The following is a 21,703-nucleotide window of genomic DNA, read 5'->3' as shown; positions in this document are numbered from 1 at the left end:
TTTCTGTGTACGTCATCTCTTGACCAACAGTAACGGACCAATCGGTAATTTATAAATTACCCATGATCTGGGAATGAGTGAAGTTGATAAAATATGAAAAATGTAGTAGACTGAAAAGGAGGACTGGACACTTTACTTTATCTCAATGTATAAGACAAAGTTTTTCATCATGTTACAGATAAATTTATCGGAAATTTATTAGCATCATTTACTATTTGAGAAGTTTTTTATAAATGATTCGTCCTCTTTTTACTGAATATTGAAACAGAAAGGATAATTTTATGTTAAAACGATCATATAACTCAGTAACAAAAAATTATTCAAACTTTGCAAACTTTTTTTTTCTTATTGTCAAAAGTTTTATCTTTTTATAGCTGCTGACAGTTTTTAGTCGCTATTTATTCCTAAAAGTAGTAGCTCAAAGACAAAGAAAAATTCAATAATTTTTTTCTGTCCTCGCTTTTCGAATTGTAATTCTCCACACTGAGAAAAAAATTTCCTTCTGACAACTAAATTTTAGTTATGACAAGAAAATGATTTGATTGTCCATTGCCAATCATATATTTGGTTGTTTTAACTAAATCTTTTGTAATCCACCAATAAAACAAATTATTAGAAACTATAAAATATTCAGTAAAGATAATTACGCGTTTAGTAGCAAGCATAAAATCAAATTGATTACCTGTAGAGTTTATAAAGGAGTCATAATGAAATGTATGAGTGATCATTCTAGAGAATGAGTTATTAGTAATAATTAAATATTATTTTGAAATGACAGAATATTTATTCAACAGTTCAATAAATGCATATTTAGAAAAATAATTTATTTCCTTCACAAGTACTTTTTTTCATACTATGAAAAAAATTTTCAGGAAAAATATTAATATTAAACATTAATGTCATAGTGTATTACAGTATACCCCTATATTACTATCAAAAGTTTTCAGCGGATAACTCGTCCCATAAATGCTTCAAGCTCGGAATATAAAAACTCTGAAATAAGTATCTTACCAGGGACACCACAAGTGGTGGGCGCGATCTAGTGGCGAGCACCGAACTACTCCAGCTGCTGCTGCCTAACACCATAACTTTTAAATCAATAATCATTAGGTTCAAATATATATTTATTAACCTCGAACAAATATATATTTTTATTCTGAATGAATATATTCTTTTGTGTCTAATTAATATTTATTAGAGTTAATATAATAATATTTGGCTATAATATTTGGATTTGTTGGCTCTACATAAAATGGTTTAGTTGTCCATTAAATAAATATTTTCTCAACTCTACCAAATGATTTTATTATCTTAGAGAGAGATTAACATATTAATGCCAACCAAATAGAGTCTATTAAATCGTTTGTTAAAAATGATAAAATAGATTATATTGACGTAATAAAATTTAGTTGCCCCAAATAAATTTTAGTTTAATAGAATTCAACAAAACCAATTTAATTGTCCAAAGAGAAATTTTTTCTCAGTGCAGGTAACTTTTTTTTGCCAAACGATGGAGCAGCTTAGAGTGAAGGTTTACTACTTCCAAATGATTTTCATAGTTTCAAAACGATTACTTTAATCCAAGTTAACTTACCAGAATTTATAATTGTTTTTTTTTTCTTTTTCTTTAAATGAATGGCCATTTAATTTTTTAACGAGTGTAGATAAAATTTTATGTCAAGTTGCCTGGAATATTTTTTTATAAATATAATAAAAGTTGTAAAAGAAGTACTCAAATATAGACAACATGATAAAGTAACTTTTCCAATAAATAAAATATCGACAAGAGTAAACTTTCTCAGCTGAAATAAGAGAAAAAAGTTTTAAAAGTGTCTTCTTACAAGTTAGCTTTGAGTTCATATTCATACGGCTATGCTCTGTAATTCTAGCGCAGTTTTTTTCATGAAATTATAAAAGTTGATAATACTTTGATCATGGAAAAAATTATGCATAAAATAAATTTAATAACTTTTTTTTATTAGATAAACAGATAACAAAAAAAAAGTATTTATAAGAAGCAATTATCTCTAAGATCCTTTGAGTGGTTGTTAAAATAATTAATTTATTTTAATTTTATCATTTTTTCTACTCAGTCAACAAAGTAGACATTTACAACAAGTAAAAAAACTCTGCTTCATACTAACAAGTTAATTTAGCAACAAAAAAAAATTATTGAATGTAGGCGTAGTATGTAGGAGTATATTTAAAATTAAAACAATTGTCTTCTCAAATAATATTAAATGTTGAAAATTGTATTTTTATATTTTTTCATACACTTCTGTATCCCTTATCAATATTACTGCCTCCGGAAATTGACCGGTGAACACTTGAATATACCCGTATATATATATATATATATATATATATATATATATATATATATATATATATATATATATATATATATATATATATACAATTCTCTCGATGGTGCTATCGCCTACCATTAATTGCCGATCGATGATGTGAAAATACCGCTTTGCTGACATAGAATCGTAATTGGATATAAGAGCCCAATAGAGATATATAAATTTTCGTTAATTAAACGATCATATTTTATAATTTAAAAAATAAAATTTTAGATACCATTAAAACAAAAACGAAAGTATAAAATATTAATTTTGATTATTTTTAAAAATAATCACTACTCCAAAATCCACATAAAATGTTTTTAATATTTTCAGTTATTTATCTTTGCTTCATTTTTTATTATTGTAGTTAATATACACAAGCACAATAACTCGAGGCTATTGTTTATTTTGTGGAATTTATTTTTCATGTATGTAATGTAGTAATGAAAATAATAATATTTGACGTTAGTGGTATATTTTTTATAAAAAAAAAGAAGTATATGAGTTCAAATAAATTATAATTTTTTTTTCTTTACATAAAATATTTTTAATAAAAAAATATAAATATACAATGTTTACTCTATAGATTAAAGATTAACTACTCCTACATAAAATAAATTTCATCCCCAGTAAACCCAATCTAAGACTGTTGTATACTTTTTTTTTTTTTTTTCAATATTCTTAGAGACACCCACTCATTCATTTGATTCAATAAAAAATAAAGTGTAAGATTGAAAGAAAAGCAAATATTAAGAACACATATTTTTTTCTTATTGTCGTATAAATATGACAAAAAATTTATAAATCATCTGACTTTTTCGACATAATTAATTATAATTATAATCATGATTCAATTCAATATCATGAAATATCTATATGTCTCAAAAATAATAATTTAGTAATTTTTTTAAACTCAATTTTTTTTTTTTGAGTAGATCACAAGAGTTTTTCTTTTCTCTACCTACTTACTGAACGCACTTGACCTAGTTACTGAAAGTATTTTTTTGTTCCTTTTTAAAGAGCTATTTTTACACATAAGTCAATAGGAAATGCCGAGTTATATTTTAAACCAACCTTATTCAGATTATCTAAAATAACATTGTGATTAATTAAATTCGATTCCTGTTTTACCTTAATTTAAAAAAGCAAATTTACAAATCCTCGGAATTGAGTATTTTTACTGAAAAATATTTTTAATTTATTTAATTCCATCGTTTTTGTTCGTTTTACTAATATTTTTTTTGTTTTGTTTAACGTGCTCATGCTCTTGAAATGCTTTCGTACTTTGCACCCTTGTAGCTGCATACGCTTCATTCTACCCACCTATTCGGATAGGGAGTTACAGCTGGGAGCATTACGAGAATGCAGCAGGGAAGGATTCCAGGAGATCCACCGTCATATATTAAATCCTCTTAACGTAGTTCAAAATAGATTAAAAGCATTTCCATTATCAAAATTATTTAATTGAAAAATTATTAAATCACAATAAAATGTTTTATTTCAGATATGTAAAAAGTCAGTTATTTTGTGTAGAAAACTACGTACATATATTTTATCGATTGTTTTTATAATCAAATTTTTCTCTTCCATAGTAATGAAAAAAGAAAAAAAAAAACCTGGAAAATGGTTGAATCTGCGCATCAGCGCTAAAATTTCTTGATGTTTCCGAGCTCAAATACGTGATTACTTAGACTTATTCGAGCTCCCAGAGCTCCCAAATCATCAGTATTGCACAACTCAATTGCGAAACAATGAGATGCGTTCTACTAACGCCTACTCAATCCCAGCTGATTCAATCAAGTGGAAAACATATTTTCACTCATGTAATAATGCTCAACCAGAATGAAATTTGTATAATTTGAAATATGAATTATTAATAATAAAATGAACGCAATTTCAAGTCAATTTTTGAATAATAATGATTGAAAAAACAAACAATTGTAAAAAAAACCTATGGTCTCCCTCAATATGTACTGATGTTGGTAAACACAATAGCTTCAAATATATTCAACCGATTGATCTATTTTTTTTTATTTTTATAAATGAATTCTTAACTAAAAGAACCGTTTTTAAAATCATTATCCAAATCGTTAGGTTTAATTAGAATTCATAAAAAGTTAAAACTGCAATTCAGAAAAAAAATTTAGCTATCATATATTATTATTATTATTGTTATCAATTTTTTTTTTTTCGAATGAGCAAGCGAATTGTATACTTCTGGATTTTCCAATTTTTTACGATTCATTGGAAGTCAAAAGAAGTTTTACTAACCAAAACATGAGTTTTTCGTTGTTGTTGAATATTTGAAATCGAAATCATATTTATGCTATTATTTTTTTTTTCAAGCAAACATCACTTTAAAAATAGTCAGAATGTTTTTCTAGAACATCAGAACGTCGACATATAATGAAAACTCGATTTTCGAAAATCGGACTGACACCACAATAAATTCTCAATTTTTTCGAAAAATTTAAATTTTCTTAACCTGTCGTTGAAAATATAGATTATTAATAATAAATACATATTTTGTCTTTCATGATCGTTCTGATCAGGTCAAGACCTGGTCTGGCCCTATGGTTACCCCCAAGGCTTGGGAGTAACAAAATAAACCATAGGGCCTAGACTCGGACCTAGTCTGGTCCCATGGTCACTTCCCAAGGCTTGGCAAATTACAACTGGCCCAAGACTCGGCCAATTGATACCATTGGCGATTCCTTCCTGGGGAGAATTAGTTCATTATGTTACACTAAGAAAACAGTTTATTTTATTCAAATATTAATGATATTAATAAACTTTATTCGGTTGAAATAAATACAGATTAGGTACATTCAAATATGGGATTTATTTGTATGAAACAAACCTTATTTGGCTTAAATAAATTGTTCTCTGAGTGTAATTTTACTAAAAAAATATTAAAATTCATAAAATAAATAACAATAATATAAGGATCTAAAATTTTTGGAAAGAATATAAATCGAGTTAATTTAAAATAAAGTGGTTGTTTAAAAAACAATTTTAATGCACATAAAATTTTACCTATTTTTATTTTTATGTATGCAATATTAATTAGTGAATACTTGAAAACTTGCGGTATTGGGTTTACGATCGATTTGTAGGACTACACGTCAGTTATATTATTGAATACTCTATGTCTGGTGCACGCATGACTAAAACCTTCAGTTATTGACATATCTCTGTAATAGTTAATTAACATCAGTTATTGATACGAGTGGGCTCGGTGAGAAACAATTAAAAACAATAGTTTAACATTTTTTGACAGTATAAATTTATCTTTTCACAAAATTTGCATACTGTACAATAAAATAAATCGTTCAAATAAAGTTCTTTGAGAAATTTTTTAAATTATGTTTCTCCTTTTTCTTCTTTTTCACTGTTAAGGAGTAAAAGTTTTTGTTAAATTGTGAACTAGGTAAGACAGTTTGCGAGATATTGCGCAAAAGTTTTGTTCGTAACCGATTAAAAAGTACGACAAACTTTGCCATTTACAAATTAAAACTCAAATTTTTCGCTCTGTCAATACTACTTTGTTTATAAATTTTATAATTGAATTATTGTACATAAGTTCTTAACTGTAATTAATAAAGATTTTTAAAAAAATATCAATCAAAAATGAAGATTGAGCTGTACGAGAAGAAAATTTACGTACCATATCGTACGTTCGTGTTTAGAGGACAATGACCGACTTGATCCAATGAGAATACTGGGTTTTATTGTTTGTTAAAACACATTTTATTCGAATACTCGAGAATAGCCGAGTTTCTCTCGAACGTATTGCGCCATCTGGCAACAATCCATAATGTTTCCTTTTTTTATATTCCTTCTTAGTTTTATGCATTCATTATATTATGAACAAACCCTTCTCTTTATTTTTATACCTCTTGTTCCTTTACTCTTACTTCTTCTTTCTTTCTTATTGTTCCATCATCTCATTTTTCTATTCTCGTTATCATTTTCGTACTTGAATTATTTTCACAGCATCTTTGAATTATCATTAATTGTTGACTCTGTTTTAAAATTTTATAACTGAATAAATAGATTTATACATATCGCTCTTAAAAATTTCATGGAAACTTAAAATAAATCTCTGAATTATTAAGAACTTAAAATCCATTTGAAAGTTATATTTATTTTACTTCGTGAAATTTTAATGAAAGCTACATTGTATTAAATTTGCGCAGTGAACACAGATCAAATTTGGAGTGAAATTCACCCCAAAGGAGAATTTATTTTCACATTAAAAGTCTATATCGCAGTGGATGTGGATTGAAATAAAACCCATATAACTCCGAAGTCACTACACTAAAAAAACTCCCTATTTACTCCGTATGCCGAAGAACTTATTCACAATATCACATTTATCAGTAATATTCAGATCTTGATTCTCGATATAAATCCAAATGAAAAAATTTTTGTCGTCAAATTTTAATTGTTATTTTCAACGTTTTGCCTTTAAAAATTTTAGAAATTTAATTTTTCATATTGTATGATTATAAAAAGAACATGTCTTAGAATTGAATGTCTCTAAAAAAACTATCATTTTTCCAAGAAGGATTTTTAACTTTTTTATACCAGGTTCATAATTTTTTTTTAGATTTATCTCTTGTAAAAAAATGAACAGAATTTTTTCATGAATATTTTGTTTTTTAATCAACAGATATGCTCTAATTTGTAAAAAAAATACTAATTTACAAGATATACATTTCCAATCAGGATCATCACATCGCCACATAGAAATTAATCATTCCTATCGTCGAGAAACTAGGGCATTCCATTGATGGAAAATTTAATTATTGCATAAATTGTTTGTTAAATTTTATTACAGAATGAAACAGAACAATGCAACACGAATTCTTTTTAAATAACCTATACATGCGTAGTATATGTTATATACATTGCATAGCACATAAGCATGTTCATCAACATTTGGTCTGTAGATCATTCGAATTTTTTATTCACAATAGAATCTACCGTTGGCAAATTGTGGTAAAATTAAGTTAAATATTTTTTATGTAGGCAAATGTGTGACATATTCGTCATGTCGTGGGGTGAATTATAAAATGAAGAGAGTAAAAGAGAAGATAAGAAGTGTAAAAAAGAGAATAAAGTGATTACATTGAATTAAATTGCGAATCTGACAAAAGCAATTAATGGAATAAGTAATAAAATTATAGTTTATACTCAATACTTTTTTAACTTCCCGCCATGAAAATCGAAGATTTTCGGAAAATTCGGGAAGTTATTGTTTTCACCTAGATTTCGGAAAATCGAGTTTTCATCAGATGTCGACGTTTTGAAGTCCTCCCAGGAAAAAAATGTAGATCTTTTCTGATCAAATTAGATCAGCTCAGATCAAATTTGATCATAATTTATACTGAACCAAGATCAGAGTAAATCTGATTTAATCTGTTCAGATCAAACTAGATCTGATCAGATATGACATTTTTCTTTGGGGAAAAATAGTCCAGATCTACCCTGATCAAATCTAATCAAGTCAGATCAACCTGGATCAAGCTATATCAACCTAGATCTAGTCAGATCAAAATAGATCAACATTGATTAAACGATCAATTTATGAAGTAAATATAAAGAGATCTAATTGGAACTGTACGGATCAAACCAGATCTGAGCTGATATAACTTTTTCTCGGGAAAAAAAGTTAAGATCTGATCAGATTAGATCTGTACAGATTATAAAGAAATATTTCTTCACATTATATTATAATTATAACATCAACTAGCTGAATTTTGACACATTCACCTAAATTTTGATAATTCTAAAAAGTAAATAAATTTGTTTGTTTATTCAGCTAATAATTTTTTTGTTTACCTTGATCTGTTTAGATCCAAGCAGATCTGTTCTGATCAGAGATCTAATTTGATCTAAACAGATCTGGCCAAAATGCAGATCTGTACAGATCTGAAACATCAGATCTAATTTGATCTGAATAGATCTGTGTGTGTGTGTGTGTGTGTGTGTGTGTGTGTGTGTGTGTGTGTGTGTGTGTGTGTGTGTGTGTGTGTGTGTGTGTAAACTCTCGATAACTTTTTAACTGATCAACCGATTTAAATGGTTCTTGCGGCAATCGAAAGAGCTTATTAGCTATCAACTTTCATGTGGGCTTCAGATCATTCGATCGAATGGACTCTAAAATAATTAAGAAATACGAAAAAATGATTTGTTTTTAGCTTTCTTTTAATTTCTTAAAAACGACCTGATCAATCGATTCCAAAATCGAATCAGCTCTAAAACTCCATAAAACGCGTCGATTGCCGCAAGAACCATCTCAATCGGTTGATTTTTTCGAGAGATATTGTTGGAGGAAAAAATGGTAAAAAACGGTTTATTTCGAATTCGAATATGTCTGAAACGAATCGATCGATCAATGTCAAAATTGAATCAGCGTTAAAGCGTAAAAAATCGCGTCGATTATTGCATGAACCAATTCAATCTGTTAATTTATTAGAGAGATATCGTTGGCAAAAGAAATGTTAAAAACGATTCATTTCGAATGTCTTCAAGACGACTGAACTGATGAATTGTTACGTATCAGCTCTCTCCTATATAATTTAAATTTGTCTCGTTAGCTTTATTACAATTGTGCATTCGGCTACAGAATTCGCACTAACTTGGATCAGGTCATTGTAAACTACGTAATTCATGTTCCCGGGGAAGGTTTAAAGAGCGCAGGCGTCAATTATAGAGGGTGTTTCACCAGGGTATAAAAAAACTCGGTCTCTTCCTCTTTCATCGGCCAGACATTATCCTGGAAGGGCTTTCGTCGACAGGACACCACTCAGAGAGGACCTTTTTTCCATCGAGCTTAGAATCCCCAACTTCAGTCGACATCTGTAGAGAACATTTTTGGGTTGCGGTGCAATTCACCAAATATCACGATAACATCGGTCTTATCACAGTCATTTTGGATACATGAGGTGGATCCTTCAATTAATTATTCCTAGTGATCAGGAAACAGGTGGATACCCGACCCTGACAGTTTCATCACAAGTTAGCATGATTAGTTGACTCAGAACCAAAAGCTGGGCTGACTGCTAATAATAAAAAAATCTCTTGGTGGTGCTCAACATGTAACCCTTGCCAGTCGCCATTGTGATCGTGACTTGTAGGTGTGGGTCACCTTAGCACATCAAAAAGTCCGCGATAATAAGATACCTTATAATATATGATGTATTATTAAATGTTTCAAAAATTATAACAAATCCTCACCTTTACTGTCTCTTTTAATCACTGCATAATTTATTGTGATCGGTCCGTTAGTTTAGAATCTATCGTCAACAAAACATTAAAAAATTTACTGTTCTCGGAATTTTTTCCGGATATCACATTTCGAGGTTATGGTCTAATTTATAACTCCTTTCGCTTGTTATTGTGATTACTTACATTTAGTTTTGCCCAAATGTATGCCATTTCTTAGGAATAATTTATTATACAACTTTATAATTATAAATTTCTGTCATTTAATTAATGCAAAGTCGTATTTAATCATACATGCTCATACACGACCATTCATTCCCAGTCATGCATGATTGAATATGGCTTTGCATGAATCATTCGTAATCAAGCATAAATTTGCATGCTCATGTATGATCATACAAAGCCATTCTCAGTCATATATGCTTATGCGTCACCATGCTTTGTCCGTCAAGCGTAGTTATGCATGATTTAATTGGACTTTGTGTTATATCATGCGTGATTATTATTCGCCGTCAAACGTAATCGTGTATAAACGTGCATGACTCACGATGACTTTGCATGAATCATACGTGATCAAGCATAACTTTATATGGATCATGCATGCTTATGTACAATCATGCAAAGCAATACTCAGTCATGTATGACCATTATTTTTTCGCAAATCATTATTATTCATGTTCATGCATGATTGAGTATGGTTCTGCGAGATCAGGCATGGTCATGTATGGTCATATAAAATCATGCTGAGTCATACAAGTTCATATCTGAACGTTCATTACCCTTCATACATGGCCAGGCATGATCAGGCATGGGCTTTCCATGAATCATGCATGCTCATGCATAATTTTTTATGATTCATGCATGCATATGTATGATTGTGCATGCTCATACAAGCCTTTGCATGAATCATGCTTGATCGTGCATGATTCATGCATGATCCATGCTTGGCCTTGCCTGAATCATGCATGGTGATTTTTTCCCGTGAATGCACAAAATCTTAATTTTTTTGTGACTTAATGATTTGCGATTTTTTAAAATTTTGTTGTTCAATGGAATACATTACTTTTTTTGGGCTCGAAGAGCTCAAAAAAAAAGTGCATTCAAGAGTATCTTCGAGCTTGAAAATGTATTCACAATAATTTTTTCGAGCTCAAGGAGCTCCGAAGGGGAGTGAATAAATAACAAATCAACCACTCCAGTTTCACTTTACGTGTTCACTACTCACTTACAGTGGGGTTTTTGAGTATTTAAACAAATGATTAACTATTTGTTTAATTCACTTTAAAGTTTATTGTGCACTATATTTTGAAAAACTCATTTGAATTCCGTAAAAACCATTCAATTTTGACAATTTGTGCAGAAAATAAACTTTTACATATAGTTTTTTTTTTTTCTTAATTTGAAAAGCGAAAAGTTTTGAAACCGAATACATCTTCATGATAAACATAAAAAATGATTTAAAATCATAAATACTCAAGTGAGCATTGTTTTTAAGTTTCAAGGTGATTACAAAAATTTTATTGTTTCCAAAAAATTGCAAATTTGAAGAGTAATTAGTTAAAACATTGCGACTAATTTATTCGAAGTTAGTTCTAGATCGTATCTGAGACAAAAACATTAAACTCACAATAGGTTTCAGAGTACATATCGGATATTGAACTATGAAATACAGCAATCAGCTATAAGTTAAAACGCCAATACAAGGAAAAGTAAACGATCAAATCCGATAAGTAGAATTGAAAAATATATCTATAGATAAAACGATTGGATGTACATTGTCTGAGGGGGTGTCAATCGAGAAACCAATTGAGAGTAAAATAAAATAATCTTTTTGTTATTTTTCAATTTCAACTGATATCTAATTCACTTGATTTGCTTACTAAACTTATAAAATAATTAATTTGTAATATTTATGATAAAAAAAAATTTCTATTTATTTATTTTTGTTTGTTATATTTATTTTTATTCATTTTCTTTATGTCAAATAAATGAATGAAAATAGGAAGAATAAAAAAAAACAAAGTCGAGGTTGAAAAATGTGTATGGAGAAAAAAGAAGACGATGGAAGCAGGATAACTGAGTGACGCTGCAGGCTAGAATCCTGCGCACTACTAATTGCTACCATTGTATATAGCCTTGAGATAATAAAAGCGTGCTTTTTTGTTTGTTTTATTTCTCTTTCTCATTAACTTGTATGAACCACCGCTGTAGCAACTACTACTACCAATTTCAAAATATCTCCACATGCTTTACACATAGGTACGCGTGAATATGATGCCACTCATGTGACAAATTTCTATCAGCAATATATAATTAACCTGGTAATAGCTAGATTACTCTCCGTAACGTAACTTTAATGTAAAATGTAATTTCATTTTAAAGTCTGAAAATGGATTTTTACACTATTTCTTCTACACTACTATACATTATGTTTTATCACGTTATTATTAATAACTAATTTTCGGCTGACAAGGAAAGCTTACAAATTATCTTCCACTAAGTTTTCGAAATTACTGAATGCTTTTCAGTTATTTAAATTCAAACGTCAACACGATTAAAAAAAATCGCACTTTTATCGTTTTTGATAGATTATAAAAATCAAAATAGTAGACTTTTTGACTCGAAAGTATTTCGATGATGACCATAGCATAAGAAACAAAATCATATCCTTATTCAAGTAAAAACCACCTATTAACATTATTTTTTCTTGATTAAAGAATTTTATCAAAAATTCAGCTAAATATTTTTAAGCACAAAACGAACGATATTAATTGGTAATTGGCTTTTGACTAAGTATATAAATTTTTTTAATGTTCTGATTATCATAAATAATTAACTTTTAGTTAGAAAATCGACTATTTTCAATTTAATGATTAATATAATTGTCAATACACATGCTCGAGCTCTTTAAGCTCGAGAATACCTTCGAACACTTTTGAATTTTCGAACTCGAAAAAAGTTGGGTTTCGTATTAATCTCTGAGAATTCGAGAACTAAAATATAATCAATGAGGATAGTTTTTTAACGTTTTGTTCACGATTACACTTGATAAATTCAATGTTTTGGGTCAGAAATTAATAGTAATGATCAACCCTGGCGGTTTTGAATCACTTTGGAAATACGGTGGAATCACGGTGGATCCACGGTGGTTACACGGTGGGCCTTTTTTCATTTTATCACCGTGGAATCAGGGTGGGTACACCGTGTAACCACCCTGATTTCACGGTGGTAACACGGTGTACCCACCCTGATTCCACGGTGATAAAATGGCACAAACCCACCGTGTAACCACCCTGGATCCACCGTGATTCCACCGTGTTTCCACTCCCAGGGTGTTTCCCGGCTGTTTTCAGGGTGATTCAAAACCGCCAGGGAAGGTGGAAAGTTAAATTTTTAAAAGCTAAAATTCTAAAATTCTATACTAGTCTAGGTTATCTCAAAGTTCAGCGACAACATTCATTATACTTTTGATAGAGTAGACTATACAAATATTGTCAATGAACTTTCAGCCTCTGGCACCGTCTATTTAGCATGAAATAGATTCATTTTGTATTTTCTCTTCTAACTTTGACTTCCAACTGAAAACTCAGCTTTAATAAATAGTTTAGTACAATTATACTTAATTGTTTATTCTTCAATTTTAACCATTAATTAAGTAGTATATAATCTGATAGTACAATTTTTTCACGCAACTTGGCTTTTGTTTATAAGTAGTTCCAATAAATTGAAGACGTGTCTAGAAACAGAAAGAAGCTATGAATAGGGAGAGATTGCAGACCAAGTACACTTAACCAACTCTTCTTTCATGACCTCTTATGTGTCAGAGACACAAGACCATGCATCAATGTGACTAAAAGGCAGGGCTGTAAACTCCATTACTCCATTGAAAAAAAAATTGTTTTATGAAAGGAACTATTCATTCTGTACATAAGTACTTATATTTACATATAGATTTTTTTTAATTTATAAAGTATATATCTATATTTTTATTTTTTTTTTCTGGTAAAAATGTGAAATAATAAAAATTTCTCAATACGATATTCCTTATACATTATTTAAACTTTTTTTAAAATTATTTTATAATAGCAAAATACTATAGATTTCTGTAATTTCATAAAACATGGTTTGTTCGTTTATTCATTGATTCACAATAAATTTGTAGCTTGTCTTTATTGAAAGTAAAATGATTATAATTTAAATTTAATCTTTTATGCAAAATGAAATTTCTTTAGAATTAAAAGTGAGAAAAGCCATTAAAATTAAACTTTTTTTTTATAAACATAAAAGATTTTTTTTCTCATATTTCGGATTATGACAACGGATTACGAAGATAAGTGTATATCTAGATGCCAGAAAAAAGAATAATCACAAATTTGTGGTTTGTTTCAGCTCTGACTGGTGATTGGAATCCGAATAGGGTCTGAGATTGAGATTAAACTAAGAGGATGAGCTGGGTAGTAACAACCCTAGGGGTTGCTTTAGCCATTGTAGTCATCGCTGGAGCAGCTTTTGCTTTTTACCGGAGGCTAGTGTTATTCCTTTTTTCATTTTCGATTCTTCATTTATTTTCTTTCCACTCAATTTTTGTAAATTTTTAGCTCTGTCCATCAAATAATTATAGTACTCGTTGTATTTAATTTAAATAATATTAATATTTCGATCAATATGTAAATAAAAAACGTTGAATATTATAAATAATACATTAATTGCACAGATATTGTATAAATTGGAAATGGGGTACGCGTAACATCTGGAGTGTGTGCGAAGAATGGAGACAGAGATTGTCTTGGTTATGGGCTCCACGAGAAGAGAAGGTACCACCACAAGCTTTATCATCACAAACTACATTTTTCATCTCCTGTAGGAAAGGATGTAATTGAAATGCCATACCTCTACAATTTCTAGGTAGGACTGGTGAAAGCTCAGCATCCAACCGCCCAGACGATTCCGGGACTTTATCGACAGTCTGGTAATACGTCTCAGCATCTTTTACACAGCGATAGTGATCTTCGGTTGGATGCTCAAGGAGCTTTTACACGGTAAGTATTCTAGGAAATTGCTAATGTCGTACATCATTTTTATTTAATTTACCTTATTTTTCGTGTCAATTAATCAATACATTAATTATTATCAATGATTATTGATAGAGAATAAACAATAATAAATATAATGTAATCAATTATTATTTTTAAATACTAAAATACATTTTAAAATTGAATTACTTTAGCCACAAACAAACAAATGGATTTTATTCCAGTTGATCGTCAAAGTAAAAGGAAGACCACGGGAAGAGTATACCGTGACTCTCGTGGGTGTGATAGACTGTCTATCCCATTGTCTATCTTACGGCTGAAAATAGTTTATTATTTTTAGATAGTAGAATACTATAAATATGATGATGGAAATTTATCTTGAAAATAATTTGCAAAAGGGAAATGGTTATTAATTAATTTTAATTAATTTTTTCTCTCTTACAATATACCAAGTGCACTCTATATATATGTTATTGCTACATTTTATTTATATGTTTGATAGATTTGAAGCAGTAGATCGAGATCTTCATCCTCCCTTGGGAGTCAATTCAAGTATGATACCACCTCAACCATTGAGACCAGCACCCCAACCAAGACCAACTGCACGGCCTAGACCTTCTCCATTGCAAACGCACAATGCAGCAGAGTATTTACGAATGCAAGAATCAGGACCTGGCCCTTTGACACCACCACCAGTACCACGACCTACAGGTCCTCATAATCGAAATGATCGAAACATGGCACCATCTGTTTTTGTATTTCAAAATGAAGTTCCAAAAACGTATAGTCAGCAAAGTAAACAATCTATTAATGGGTTGAATTCATTACACTTCAATTCACATACTAAATCTGTACCTGAGAGTATTCAAACGACAGCTTATTCTGTCAATAATCAATCAGATGTTAAGTTGAGCTTTGAATCTCATTGTGATAGCTTAGATAACTTAGAAGAAAGAATCAAAGATACATATTTCAGTAGAATTAATCGAGAGGCTCCATATAGACCTTATGATCTTATTGAAGACACGGCTAAGCTAAAATATGGAGTTCCATCTTCTCAGCTCAATGAACGTGGCATAAAAAAAAACTCTGAAAATCTTCGATCTATTTCAAGTTATCCTGATTACAAGACTTCGACTCAAAAACAACAACAACAACAGCAGCAGCAGCAACAAGAACAACAAGTACAACAACAGCAGCAGTTGCAGCAACAACAACAACAACAACAGCAGCAGCAACAACAAAAACTTCAACAAGTACAACAACAGCAGCAGCTGCAGCAACAAAAACAGCAACAACAACAGCAACAACAGCAGCAGCTGCAGCAGCAACATCAACAACAACAAACACAACAACAACAGCAGCAGCAACAACAACAACACCAAATACGGCAACACGTAAGAAACGACTCGAGGGGGTCATTTAGCAGTTTCAATTTTGCCAACTCCAATTCAACAACTCAAACAATTATGGAGTCGATATATGGATCCGAAACAATTTCAAAGTTACTCCAAAATTCACAGATTTATCCACATAATCTTGGAGAAAAGGATGAAATGATGCAAAGTATTGAAATGACGCCATTTAGAAATGCAAATATATTCTCAGATGATCTTAATTATGGCATTCATGGAAATTCTAAAATCCAGGGCCTGCAGAGAGTATCACAGTATATACAGAGCTTGCCAGATGTTCCTATTTATGATTCGTTGAGTGATCAAACACATGATGACCTTACAGAAGACGATGGAGTCCTCACACCGGGTGATACTGATACGCCAAGTCCTGTTCCTCCACCAGCACCACCAGATCCATCAAATCACGATTCACATCGAAAAAGTAGTCCTACTACTGGCGAAAGAATATTCAGTGCTCTTAGATCTGTTACTTCTCAAAGTTATATCGATGCGTCAGAATTTTACAAGTAAGATATCTTCATTTTTAATCTTACTGTGAGATTTTTTTTGTTTTGATGTTTTTTAGACAAAATTTTAACTATTGCTAATCATGGAAATTCATATTATTCAATTGACAGTTCCGTGCTTTCATCAGCTCAGCAAGTTCCAACGCTATCTTTTCCTACAATTAGGCGATCGAGTCTTCAGTTAGAAAAAAGTGGTACAGTAAATGGTATACAAGATGAGGTTTCGAATCTCTACATCAATGGTGAATCCGCGGCGATTGGTATTGATTGCTCGAGGCGAACATCCGACCTTTACAGTCCCGAGCTTAATTTGGAAGCTCACCGGACCGCACAAGAGGTAAAATACTCGATTGGCTGGTCACACATGAGTGCTATTACCCCATATCCCTTACAAAAAACTCTCCATAAATGGAACAAAGTGCATACAAGTTGTTAAAATTTTTTAATTACTATTATGCATCGTGAAAACGATACGTCTTGTACTTTCTACTTTGTTTTGTGTTATTAGTTATTTTTTTATGAATGAGTTTCAGCCAATATAGGTTTTTGTTATTCATTTTTTGTACTGCCATTTTATCTCAATTAAATATCTATCTATTTTGTGCTCAAATAATATTTGAATAGTTTTAGGAAACAAAGCTTTAAACGACAATCGTTGAAGCCTATATAAATCCAGTTTCAACCATTTTAATAATCATCGACTCGCTTAACTAATCAATAAGCGGAGAAAGGTTATTCAGAAGTTTATCATTTAAAATTTGAAACCCTATCAAAAAAATTCATACGGGAATCTAACCTAGATTCCTATGAGGGTTCCCACATGACATTTTCGGATGGATTCCTACACACTGAAAAAAAAAAGTAGTAATACTTCCCATCTTAACGAAGTAACTATTCCCATCTTTACATTTTAATGATTCTTATTCTTTTATGCTAACTTTTCCTATCGACGATATTCTAATCTGTGATGATGATCGTTACTATCTCAGAAGACAAAATGAAAAAAATTTTCAGACATAAGAAATATTACTATCTAGGTGATAGCTACTGCTATCAACAATAGTAAATATTACTATACGAAAAACGAATAGTTAACATAGAAGCATGATAATGATTATCACATACCCTATTGCAAGGTACATATGGTTTCCTATAGAAATCCAGCATAGATCTCGGTACAGATTCTCATATGGGTTCCTATGGGAACCCACACTGAGTCAGCCCATGGGAGTCTGCACCTTGTCAAAATCCACATGGGAATCTTGTATGGATTAGGAATTAGGAAAATTAACAAAAAGCGTCACGTTGTTGATACAAATACCATTAAAAGCATATGTGTTTCCATAAACTTTCCTGATGGAGTACAATACCTTTGTACGATTCCTAATTGAGTGTTTTATTAAAATTATTTGTAATTTTTATAAAGATATAATACTTCTTGACTTAGTTAATAAATCAATAACTTATTACGAATACTGATAAAAAGAGCATCTATTAATTAATTTTTTATTAAAAATTATCCTGCCAATAGAATATTAATCTGTTTTTTTTTATTCATATACGCGTATCAATAGACGATACTCATAGAAATCCAGATTCCTATATAAATTTCCCACAAAGTAATCTATATATCCAAGTGCCTATGTCGAGTTCCTATGTGGAAATCCAGGTACCTACAATTTCCTATGTGGATTTCCCACATGGGAATCCAGATACCCATGGTTTCCTACATGGATTTTTATATAAATCCATACGCTCCTATAACAATTCCCAAAGATTCTCGCATAAATCCACACTTTCCTATATGGATTCTTACGGGTTCCCCTGCGATCTCACATGGTTTTTTTTGTTTTTTTCTAGGGAAATCTTTGTTAAATTAATTTGGCTCTATACTTTAAGTATAGCAACATTTTTAAAGATAAAATCAATTTCAAAGCAAAAGCTTTATTGACTATAATAGTTATTATTAAATCTTTGGAACCAAATTAAAACACAGATTTAAGGTGACATATTTAATGAAATATCAACATGTGTTAAGTAGATAATACAAGCAAAATCGCTCTCTCTCTCTACTTAAGAAAAAAAATCCCCAATTTTTTGCTTTAAGTTTACACTAGTCTGGTGACGCCCCTTTTATTCAAAAATGAATGTTTGTACGACGTGACAAAAGCCATTCGTACTTTCCCCCTTCCGCTTTCTTATTTGTTTACTCTTTGGTTGTAGGTATACAACAGCCTTCAGGATCCCCCGGCATCGCCGCTGCTTTTAAAAGACCTCAGCCAGGAGCCCTATCCCTACATGTCTGATCCAAGTTTTACGAGAACCTCAGAGGTATTATTTAACGAGTATTATATGAATTTCGAGAGACATAAATATATTTTTCGAGCTTTTTAACTTTTTTTTTCTTTCATTTGTTAGGATATATTTAATAGCTTGGAACAGAGAAGGAAGAGTATGGAAAGACTTAACGGGCTTCATGAATACGCTGAGATGGAAGGCATTGATAATGTAAGGTAGGCACAATTTTACTTGTTTGATTATTAAACCGGAATTGTTATGGAAATCCCTTAATGCTAATTAAAATCCGACATATTTAATATAATAAAGTCTTTTTTATTTGTTTTTTAGAAGACGTAGCAGTCAAGATCTCTATAATGCTCTTGAAGAAGTACAGTTGCAGAGAAGATTATCACAAGTAAGTTAAATTAAATTTTTTGATTATTATTATGACTCGAAATATATATTACGTTACTTTTTTATCAAATTTTTAGCAATTAATTGAAGATTCATATGGATATTCAAACATGGATGTCGAAGGAATAAGTTCGAATAGCCGACGTAGTTCACAGGGACCTGAGCCTGAACCTCCACCTGATGAAACAAACTTAAAGAGAGCGATAAGTTGTGAAAGTGTTTGCTCAGATACTAGTGTAATACTTGGAGATCTTGAAGAAGTTGCTGTTGTTGGGCTCATTTGCGTTGGTCTTGAGTACGAACGTTGGGGTGGACGTGGAGCTGATATCGAGGGTGATCTTGTCGTTAGTGTTCTTGAAGCGAGAGACCTCATTGCTCCTGATGGACGACCTGCTCAAGACACTCTTGCCAGGTAAAAAAAAAAACACATTGTATATCTTTACACTGTAAAAAAAGCGGTGTGAAAATGGACTCATTTTAACACTGGTGCGGTGATAAAATGAACTCACATCGCTGTAGAGGTGCTACTTAGCATGATTCAAACGGTTTTAAAAAGGTTGTACATACAAAGTAAATTAACTCTGATCGGAGTATAAGGGTGTGAGTGTGTGTTATAAGATCTACAAAACAGAAAAAAAAAACAATAGTAATATTTCCTCAAAATTACAAAATTATCGTGAATTGAGAAAAAAATAATTTTAAGCCGAAAATTTAACCGGTTAACTCCAATCAACTTAGCTAATGAGCGCTGGATTAAAATAATTAATTAAATTTTTTAATAATTTGCCACCCAATGTTAGGAGGCAAGTAGGAATAATCGAATTAAATAAAATTTTAAGCTGAAGAAGCAATTGTAATATAAATACATAAAACAATTTTAAAATAAAATAATTACAATTTATAAGATTTTTGAGTTAAAAGTATAACTTTGTTTATAATTTTAACTTAGTTAATCACTAAGTCCTTCAGTGATATCTCTATTTTGATAGAAAAATATTAATAGATCCGCATTTTCTAACAACAAACTGTTTTTTAGCAGAAACAATATTTCCTGCTGTTGTAAAAACTCGCTCTGATGGCAAAATCAATGTTTAAATGGCTAAATATTGTCTATGTTTAAATTTTAAACAATTTTTTTAATGCGTAACGAGCGTTATCTGAAGTTTTGAGAGAATGGCAACTTTTGAAAATAAATCAACAAGATATTCAACTAAGTGTCAACAAGATATCAATAACAATAAAAATGAGCAAGTCATTCTTCTAGAAGATAATCTTCTGCTCTGATGAAATTCAAGACGTCACCAATTCCCATCGTTGACTAGATTTGTAAGACAATATTCTGCTACTCCAGCATCAGATTTGATTATTCCTACTTGTCTCCTAACATTGAATGGCAAATTAATAAAAAATTAAATTAATTTTTTAACCATTTTAACCCTTAGCTAATTCGCTAAGTTGATTTGAGTTAATTGGTCAAATCAGCTTTGATGAGCTACCTCATTAACCTGGTTAACTTTTTTAACCGGTTAGGCGGGATTAGATGTACAGCCTTCGTATAAATACTAAGAAGTAATTGAAAATAACTTTAAAAAATTACAACTATTAACAATATTGATGGAAATTCTCTAATCGACAATAGAAACCACTGTATGCTTGAAGTGTGCAGTAATATTTATGTCAAAAGTATTGCTTATAATAAATAAATTAAGTTATTTAACATTAAATTTTTGTAAAATATTGTAGAGTATGCCTTCTGCCGGATAGACAAACACATGTACAAACCAGACTTTATAGAGGATCACCTTCACCAAGTTATCAGGAAAAATTTTTATTTCCCCTCGATGGAGGTCCGATAGGACGGACTATATTAGTAGAAGTGGGTATTACTGAAATCCAATCAAATTAATAAAATAATATTTAAGTTTGTTGATAAATTAACTAGTTTACTTTTGTCATCATTATGTAGATATTTTCTGTTGAAATTAATATGGGTGGCGGAGCCTTTCTTATTGGTGAAGCATCATTAAAATTAGGACCAGCGGTAAGACCACCAGCAACAACGTGGCTGCCTCTTGTTTCTCCAGCTCTTCCAGTTCCTCATTTAGGAGAACTCATGTTTTCATTAAGCTATTTACCAACTGCCGAAAGGCTTACCTTAGTTGTTGTCAAAGCGAGAAATCTACATACAAATAATCCAGTACCAGGAGATTTATTTGTTAAAGTAAACCAAATATTTTCTTACTGTCAATAAATTTATTTAAATCATAATCCTTTGTATTATTATTGATAAATTCAATTACTAATTTATATGTACATTTTTTAAGGTATACCTGCTACAACAAGGAAAGAAAATGCATAAGAAAAAAACTTCAACCAAACGAGGTGAGAAAAGTCCAACTTTTAATGAAGCCATGATTTTTAACGTGCCTGCTCATACTTTGCAGGTAATATAATTTATTGCATTCACA

The 21,703-nt window shown here is 30.6% G+C and overlaps 2 protein-coding genes across 3 annotated transcripts in view; one reads left to right on the top strand and one right to left on the bottom strand.

Moving 5' to 3' along the window:
* The window catches only part of LOC130663926 (uncharacterized), a 168,966-nt gene that overhangs the window by 20,940 nt on the left and 126,323 nt on the right, over window positions 1-21,703 (bottom strand). The window lies entirely within an intron of this gene.
* LOC130663923 (uncharacterized) overlaps window positions 1-21,703 on the top strand; it is a 54,082-nt gene that overhangs the window by 24,573 nt on the left and 7,806 nt on the right. The window contains exons 2-13 of the mRNA XM_057463493.1: window positions 13,974-14,109; window positions 14,299-14,398; window positions 14,490-14,623; window positions 15,120-16,541; window positions 16,653-16,878; window positions 18,765-18,872; window positions 18,960-19,054; window positions 19,170-19,236; window positions 19,313-19,647; window positions 20,979-21,111; window positions 21,202-21,456; window positions 21,560-21,679. Coding sequence (XP_057319476.1) covers window positions 14,030-14,109; window positions 14,299-14,398; window positions 14,490-14,623; window positions 15,120-16,541; window positions 16,653-16,878; window positions 18,765-18,872; window positions 18,960-19,054; window positions 19,170-19,236; window positions 19,313-19,647; window positions 20,979-21,111; window positions 21,202-21,456; window positions 21,560-21,679 — 3,075 coding nt within the window. The 5' untranslated portion in view covers window positions 13,974-14,029. The remainder of the gene's footprint in view (window positions 1-13,973; window positions 14,110-14,298; window positions 14,399-14,489; window positions 14,624-15,119; window positions 16,542-16,652; window positions 16,879-18,764; window positions 18,873-18,959; window positions 19,055-19,169; window positions 19,237-19,312; window positions 19,648-20,978; window positions 21,112-21,201; window positions 21,457-21,559; window positions 21,680-21,703) is intronic.

The sequence above is a fragment of the Microplitis mediator genome, chromosome 2 (assembly GCF_029852145.1).
Source record: "Microplitis mediator isolate UGA2020A chromosome 2, iyMicMedi2.1, whole genome shotgun sequence".
NCBI classification, from domain to species: domain Eukaryota; kingdom Metazoa; phylum Arthropoda; class Insecta; order Hymenoptera; family Braconidae; genus Microplitis; species Microplitis mediator.
This window is presented reverse-complemented; position numbering and strand designations above follow the sequence as displayed.